The sequence below is a fragment of the Theobroma umbraticum genome, unplaced genomic scaffold (genome assembly GCF_002168275.2).
Source record: "Theobroma umbraticum cultivar Fairchild unplaced genomic scaffold, ASM216827v3 scaffold_95.0, whole genome shotgun sequence".
NCBI lineage: Eukaryota > Viridiplantae > Streptophyta > Magnoliopsida > Malvales > Malvaceae > Theobroma > Theobroma umbraticum.
The window spans coordinates 11,707,994-11,716,745 of NW_018397257.1; the positions used below are offsets into that span (position 1 = coordinate 11,707,994).

The 8,752-nt window shown below is 38.1% G+C and overlaps 2 protein-coding genes across 2 annotated transcripts; one reads left to right on the plus strand and one right to left on the minus strand.

Moving 5' to 3' along the window:
• The first annotated feature begins 1,216 nt into the window (after nucleotides 1-1,216).
• Nucleotides 1,217-2,115, plus strand: LOC110412724 (6,7-dimethyl-8-ribityllumazine synthase). Its single transcript, XM_021423341.1, has one exon. The coding sequence runs from the start codon at nucleotides 1,311-1,313 to the stop codon at nucleotides 1,773-1,775; it is 465 nt and encodes a 154-aa protein (XP_021279016.1). The 5' UTR covers nucleotides 1,217-1,310; the 3' UTR covers nucleotides 1,776-2,115.
• Nucleotides 2,116-4,720: 2,605 nt separating this feature from the next.
• Nucleotides 4,721-7,430, minus strand: ATCHX13 (Cation/hydrogen exchanger family protein). Its single transcript, XM_021423351.1, has 3 exons — nucleotides 7,160-7,430; nucleotides 6,069-7,070; nucleotides 4,721-5,976 (listed from the first exon to the last, which is right to left on the minus strand). The coding sequence occupies exons 1-3, from the start codon at nucleotides 7,361-7,363 to the stop codon at nucleotides 4,753-4,755; spliced, it is 2,430 nt and encodes an 809-aa protein (XP_021279026.1). The 5' UTR covers nucleotides 7,364-7,430; the 3' UTR covers nucleotides 4,721-4,752.
• Nucleotides 7,431-8,752: the final 1,322 nt, after the last annotated feature.

Consider the following 8,752-nt stretch of genomic DNA (forward strand, 5'->3'; position numbering starts at 1 on the left):
ATTTTGTTCTTTCCCAACCTCTGCCTATATTCGCGATAACTCGTCATGGGCCACGTTGCTGTGGGATCCATCATTCGCCCTCAATATTACTATTTAATTCACACTATTCTTAAGATTTAGTGTTAATACAACCTTAATCACCACTTAATCTCTCCTTATACCTTTCCGAGAAAACCCTTGTGGTAAAACTTAAAGATTTATCCCGGTTTTGTCATTTCATATCAATATTTTTACTTGATTACGAATTGAGAAGTAAAAATTAAGGTAATTAACTTTGTTTATATAACTTAGGGATGATTAAAAAATAAATTAAACCGATTTAGACACGTTTATTAAGATTCGGGTAATTCGATAATGATGAGGAATCTTTTACTTAATGAATTTACCTTTATATTATTTTTAAACTATGGGGTTTGTGTCTCATATAAATATATGATTTGAGTTAAAGTTAGGTCAGGTGACACTGTCTTTTTTTACTTCTTGAAGTAAGGTGCTACTATTTCTTTATTAATTAAAACACACTTCTAATGACAAGATTTAGATCTATGTGAGAAAATTTCACGATGCACTATAAAACAAATTGATTTTTTTTTCTTTTTTTAATCAAAATAATTAGCATGATCAACTATAATTTCCTTAGAATTTTATTATCTTTATTTAGAATTTGACGGCCAAATTAAGAACAATTTAAGCAAACCAGTACAAAGTCGTGTAAGATAATCATGATTCCCTTTGCCTTTATCCGCACAACATGATAGAACCCTTAGCACAGCACGGGCAGCTCTAGCATTAGGAAAACCAAATTTCAAAACGATTAATTTTAATTAGAAACCTAATCATATTTATATAAATATAATAATACATAATTATTAAATTCTTTTATGAAACATATTTTCAAATTAATACTGATGGAATAAAGCAAAACAAAAACTTTCTATTTTGTATTAAGAATTTTCTCGTCATTTTATAATTAATGTTGATGAGTTAGCCAAAAATTAATGTGTGATGAGTCAATTAAAACCGATATCGGATTAATTAATGCTGCGAAGTTATGTTTTTTATCATATTTTTAAGAATAAAAAATATCTTTGGGCTTATAATAGGAGTAGGACACTTTCGTAATTTTGAATAAAGCATAAAAATATAATATTTTTCTACTTTAGTGCATATGAGTACGGTTGTAGCTATATAACGTTGTCCACCCTTTGATCACAAATTCATTCCAAGGAAGAGAAAGGAGAAGAGAGGCACTAAGAACGAGTTTGAAAGGCTTGAGAGAAAGGGTGAGTTTGATTTCCGAAGAAGAAGACATGGGCAATAGCTTAAGGTGTTGTTTGGCTTGTGTTCTTCCTTGCGGAGCTCTAGACTTGATCCGTATAGTCCACCTGAATGGCTACGTAGAAGAAATCACGGGTCCGGTCACGGCAGGGGAGATCCTCAAGGCCAACCCCAACCACGTCCTGAGCAAGCCCTGCTCCCAGGGTGTAGTACGTAAAATCTTGATCCTCTCACCGGAATCCGAGCTCAAAAGAGGCAGCATATACTTCTTGATCCCATCCTCTTCTTTGCCTGAGAAGAAAAAGAGCGGCGTACACCATAAAAAGCACTCCAAGAACAAGAGCAACAAATGCAGCGGCGGTGATGTTGTTGTTGCAGACGACTGCGATCGTTATCTATCGAACGTCGTTTCAGAGAAGAAATCCTCACGTAGAGATGGCCGGAACGGTCGTGTCGGAGTATGGCGGCCTCATCTGGCAAGCATCTCCGAAGACTAACAAAGTCTTTTTTTACCCCCCGCCCCCGCTCCTCCATCGATCTCATCACATCTCCATGGATACTATCACAGTGGTTCAATCATGCAATGGGGACGTGTTTTTCTCTTTTCCTTTTCAATTTTTCGTGGGGTATTGGTTTTTGTGGATATAATTTACTTCAATTCCCTTTTGGTTTTTTTCGATCTGCGGATAATAATGGCAGATTCGGAATCCCACCATTTGCTCATGATGAAACCTATAGATGATTCATGGAGAGAGAAAGAGAGAGACATATTTGTACTAATGGTATTGTATTTACACCCTCAAGATGTAAGTAAACAAATGCTTTCTTCTTCTTCTACCTTCTCTTTTCTAGTGTGATGTTCTCCATATTAATAATTTGTCGTCATGAAGCTGATGATTTATCAGCATCTTGTCTCTATGTGTGTGTTTGATCCAACATTGGAATAATTTTCAGAAGTTGAAACCTTTCATTCGTTTGATTTTCATTTACTAAAAGGTTTAATAAACTATTGATTGATCACTTTGCAGCATTAATTCAATTAGTATCGAGAGTTCTAGGGTTAATTAGACGATAAAATAATGACTTTTTCTAACAAAATTTTTCATTGAAAGAAGTTCAAATTCCGTAAAAAATTCTCCATTTCTATACTAAGACAAAGATTATTAATTATTTTGGTCTTTTATGGTAACAATCTTAAAATTAGTTATACCAAATTTTGACGATGAGGACCTTAATTAATCATTCAACCAATTACTTAATTCTTTAATAATCTGAGAATAATTAATTCGTGATAATCATTATTTTATCATCGTAAATTAGTGACAAAACACTCACAATGATGATTAGCTAGCTCTGATTAATTGAATGAAGAACAAGGAATTTTTTTTCTTCCTTTGTTAATGTTCAAATTATATACAATAAGATGGAACATGGCATGACATTTCTTTAAATTATTATGGAAAGCAAATTAGATTAACATTTAAGATTAATGATTGTGAGTTTACATTTATTCTTTGAGCTCTAGGGAAGAGTTTTGAAACCATCCATATTCAAAGAAACAAAAATAGATAAGTTTATCATCAAACCCTAAATTATTGCTAGCTTTCCTTCCACCTTACAGCTGGTATAACATGGTGCTTGCCATCTATGGCAAACTCCTTAATAATTAGTTGACCCTCTCTCCCTTAGTTTATTCTTCTTTTTTTCTTTCTTCTAGTCATCGGGAGACATCTAATCAGAATTCAGATAAATCATAAATAAACCTATAAAATTAATATTAATACGTATATAAATCAAAAATTAAAAAAAGTTAATTAAAGAGACGGAAAAGGACAAAAATGACAACTTATATATATATATATATATATATATAATTAATTTGTTTATCTTATTCATATAAAAACGAAATCCAAAAGTTGATAAATAGCGACATCTCCACGCTAGCATATAAAAATAATTGCAAAACAAGCTGGCAAATCCCCCTTGAACATTTATCGTATAACACAGTCCTCACATGGAGAATGGATTCCCCCCCCATAAATGTTAGACAAAACTTACACACCCCTTTCTCAAACCCTAAACCCTTTAGTTTTTTTTTGTTTTAATTAGTTCTGGACCACACAAGACTTTCCCTTGGTGTTAGTGTTTTTTGGCAGATCATAGATTTCCCTTTCTTCGAGTCATTTATCTCTTATAACTACTAATTTTTCAGCATTAAAAAGATAATCACATGGATTCACGTCTACTGTCTTTTTACAAACAAAATTAATCAAAACCCAATTTCAATGATGGGTTGCTTGATTGATAATATTGATCAGTTGGGAGCTCAGATCCCCATGAACTCTCTCTGCATCGATCCTTGTGCGACTTTTGGCGACTACGAAATTAGTCACCAAAGGGCTGAGTCCACGGGCTCAGTCGCCAATTCCCGCAGGAGAAGTTGGCGGATTTTCTCTAGATTGGAGACATAAAGGTTCATGTATATGCAAACTTATAATAACTAGCTATAGCCATGTAGAGGGAAGTGAGTTTCAATAACATATTACTAGTCAAATGAAAGTCTTGAATCTTAGTACATTTTGTTTATAAAATGTAAAATCACCTCGGAAAACAGATTTGGGTTCAACTTGAAAAAGGTTGGCTCGATCCAGCATCAACTATATAGTATTAAATTTAGCGGGATTTTGATTTGATATTAAACTTTACCCTTTCACTGAATGTTTCCAGGGGCGTTTCTGATATGACCAGCAGTTTCCTGATCCTGTGGCATGCTTTCTATAGTTTCCCCCAATCTGAGGTTATGTTAAAGCATGTCCCCCATGTAAAAGTTTTGATTATTTGTAAATTGTTAAAATTATATTTTAAGAAAATACAAACAAAAATTTCTGTTAAATGCAGAAATATCATCTTTACAATGTTATGACATTAATTCTAATGTATAAAATTAAAATGTTAATGTAACAAGTACATATTCTTATAACAATTTAGTAATTAACAAGGCGAAACTTGAACAAAAATTCATTGAACATGAACTACACAAAAAAATTAAGATAATTCTTACTCATTTCATAAATATGGCATTCCTATTTACAAAGTACAAATATTTTTTTAGATTTCATTTCGCAATTTTAAATAAAAAATTTTCTATTTATGTATTTTAAAAACCTTGTAAATTTGATGATATAAACCTTGACAACCATTTTTTTTTCTTATTTTGGTATTGTCTTCCCCCTTCGGCCTCCGAGTCTCTAACCATAGCACCCCATTAGTGAGAAGCCATGATCCTAACTGGAAGGCCCAAAGGGCCTAGGCTCGCCATATGTGACCATTTTGGTGAAGGAAAATCAGAAATTGCGCAAGAAAATCACTAAAACCAACAATAATCTTATACAGACAGAAAGAAAAAAAGGAGACAATGGTTAATTCCCCTTTAAATGGAAGATTTTGCAAATATTGTTTGTGATTAATTTCTAATTAAGACGATGGCCAAACTCTACTATACTTGCGGGGTATATCTACAACTGTGCATGAATCCTGGTCCATCGAGTTGTTCGAGGTGCCGCCGTTCCTTCTGCCGGTCCCCGGCAGTGTTTGTTGTTGCACCACCAGCACCGAGACTTCGCAGCCGGAGTCTGCTGATGCTAACATGTCCCCGACGAATCCTAGCTCTGGAAACTCATTCCACTCGGTGAGTCCCATGAACAATGGAGACTCGGTGTCGTGGCGTCTTCCCACCAAGAGAAGGTCATAAGAGTTCTCCATGGAACGGATGACCCCGACTGTTTCCACGCTGTCGGACACAAATTCCTCCTTGTACACGTGGTGTTTTTTTCCCACATGCGCGATCCTGAAGTCGTTGACGATGCGGTCATCTTGTTCCGTGTCATGGCAGCCGTCTCCTGCTTCTTTCTTTTTCTTGTTGGAATCCACCAAACGGGTGACCGTTATGCTTATGTTGGGGTGTTCTCCCATGCGCATGACGTACGCTAGTGCTTCTCGATCATCGGGGCCTTCCATGAAGATCATTCCGATGCTGTATATAGTTTTACTTGACATCGAACTTGTGCCAGTCAACGTGCCACGGTCCACCAAGATCCCGACCGAGCATGGGGCGTTTCGGAGGATTTGTTGATTGACTGATCTGATAGGCTTAGGCAATTCTTCGACTTCAGTACTTGTACTCCATTGCTTGTGGAAAGGGATAATCACCATGGAAACTCTCTTTTCCAAGGCAAGACTGCAAATTTCATCATGCATGGTGACATAAGGTGAAACGGCTGTGAATAAGTTCACGACGACAGCACCCTCATTGCTCTGCTCGTATAACCTGAAAGCGTTTATCATGTGCTCGGAACCATGCAATTGAGCCGGATGCCTTCTCCCTGGCCGGTGAGTTATGAGGAGTGGAGCTGATCGGCCGATGAGCTCCAGGAGGTGAACCACGTAGAAACAAATGGGGCTTTTCGCTGTTGGGTTTGATAATTCGAGAAGATTGATGATTGAAGGAGTCTGGTATTGACTGTAAATACAGGCCAGCATTCGGAGCTCTGTCTCTGGATGTGCGTGCTCAATGGTCCTTTTCTTATGAGAAAGGTATAGCTTGGATGGCTTGTAAAGAAACTTCACTAGAGGAGTGATGATTCCAGTCGTCAAAACCATTGTTATCGACATGATGGTATATGATTCTACGTCAATGAGCTGCCCAAAAAGAAGCGTGTTGATTGCATTGTGTCTGGAAATCATGGGGAAAAAAGAACAAATTAATGATGGAAAGGTATAGAATTATTTACCGCAAGCCGCATTGCGTGCTGTAGAATCAATATATCGGTGATGCCTTGGGCACACAAGATCAGGCCTAAGGAAATAGCATCAAGAGGGGGCATATTGCAGTAAAGTGAAGGCAAGACAGTGGACAAAAGTTTTCCGATTAAGTTACAAACAGCCAGAACCGAGATGATAGCCACAGTCTCCCAATGTGCAGTTCGGATGTTCACGTTAGAGCCGGATACTGTGAAATAGGTCGGTAGGAGAATTGACGAAACGTAAGAATCAAGTTTGCTAACCAGTGCTGATCCTAATGGCGGTCCCTCTGGCGTTGCCATGCCCAAAAACATTGGCCCCATGATCAAGTGGTGCCCGATAACTTCGCTAAAGAATGAACACCCTAAAATCATCATGAAGACAGCCAAGATATGACCCTCTTTCAGAGATTTTCCGTCACTTGTGCGCCTAACTATCCACAGCATGACCGGCCGCAAGACGTACACTATGACGATCAGCAAGAGGCTCAAAGACAGGAACATCCATATCACGGTTTCCTGTCTTCCTACACGACCTTGCATGAATGTCATGGTTACAATTGCCCAACACCAGGAACACGTGCCACTAACCAAAGAAGAAGACGTGGCTAACCGGCCCAGCTCTGAGTTGAGTAGATTCAGATCAGCCAGGAGGCAGACCACGACGTGAAAGGAAGTCAAAGCTTGAAACGAGGCGATGAAAAATATGGATTTCCGTACTTCTGGACCCATTTCAATAGTTGCCGTTATAATGGCAGCAACGATCGTGTTTAGCGTAATGGGCACCACAAAAGATAGAACCCCAATGATCACTGCTTTCTTTCCTGTTCTCTTAACCATGCTTAAATCCGTCTTCACTCCAACTAAAAACAGAAACAGCATGCACCCAAAAAGGGCAAAGGTTTTATTGACATATTGGCTTTTGCGGGGATAAATCGTGGTAATGACAGGATTGTCACCATTCCAGAATGTTGGTCCAGTCAGTATACCAGTCTGGTTGCATTAATTAAACATCAAAACTTAGACAGTATTTAAACGCTTAATTCCTTGCATATATAACAAGAAAAGAAATAATTTCTTACCAACATCTGTGAGAAAAAGGCACTCTGACCCAGAGGGGTGAGTAATAGCTGCAATACGGCAGTCAATAGAGCTGAAACAGAAAGTTGAACGAAAAGTACAGGCGTGGCAAAATTGAATGGACTATCCCCGAGGAAGATACCCCTCGATCTTACGTTGTGGTTATGGTGGCATATCCAGGTATCATTAATTATACTGTCAGGCATTGTAGCAGCTCAGCAGAAGAGACTCACAAAGTTAATATGTCAGCATGTTATGGCAATCCGCCGGAAAAAAAAATGTTTATCGCCACAGAGAGAGAGAGAGAGAGAGAGAGATTGAAATTTAGCTGGTTGAGAGAGGTGCAGTGATGAAGGGCTTTGGAAGGTTGGATAGCTGAATGGACAGGAGGATCATGCGGGTTTGCACACCTACAATGCTTCTCAAGCACACATTTTTTTCTACGTTTGCCCTTGAAATATTAGCAGAAGGTTCTTAGTCACCACTTATCAAACAAGGGATTTAGCCATAGATCCGAATATATTATCTATAGCTGGCTAGAGCCTACACCAATCATAAATTCTTCGAAGGAATGATCAATATTTCCTCCCCTATTTTGTTTATCTGTGTAAGATGCTTGGATTGGGAGTAAACAAAGGTAATTCAGACATCCCATCACATACTTACACTTCAAAAGTCAAACTTAATTAAAACTTTTTCATGATAATTACGGCTGGTCAGAGCAGTATTAATCACTAATAAAACACACTAACACGTGAGAGTTGCACATAGAATGGAACAGAGGATTTGGATTCTCTCGACTTTCCCTGACATGTCACGCTCACCGCATTTCTTGAGGTCTCTCATGCAGTAACCATGAATCATCATAACCCCTTCCAAAGATAGCAAGGTCATAAGCATTCTCTCTATTGATTTAATCACAGCTTAGTAAGCTTGCTGCAGCATCCGCCTTGCCTCCTGCCAGTCTCCTTTCAAAAGTAAATTTCTCAAACAACAAAAAACTGACGGACTGAGGAAAAAAAACTGATGAAAAGAGGGCAATTCGACAAGTATAAGGACAAATACAGCAGCTTAATTACTATCTTGATCTGAGAAACAATAGAGGGCTGGGCAAAGAGCTTGAGGAGGATGCATATGGAAAGCTGCAGCAACAAGAGAGGGATAGAGAAGGAAAGAGGGTCATCTCCAAACCGTGGAACTTTAGGGTTTTGAATTGCTCTGACCAACGGCATAACACTTGTAGGGTACCTGATCCGCATGTGTCCATACCTGAACCACCCTCAACCTGACTAGTATTCCATCATTGCAGTAAAAGTAGGCTTTGCTTCTGTCTTTTTGGGATCTGAAAGGGTTCAGTTGCAGTTCAGCCCCTTGGGAAACAACGGAGGACAGTGAAAGGAAGAGATAGAGTACGAGGAATCCCATTTGGATGAGGCAGATTGGCGAAATGGCAAATGAAGCATTAATATTTCCATTTTATACGTCGATTTTTGACAAGTTGTAAAATTTTGTGCAAAAACCCATCAGGTGTTTTAGTATCAGAGCCAAAACTACATGTCAAACTCATCGGGGAGCCGATCTAATCTTCAAGATTT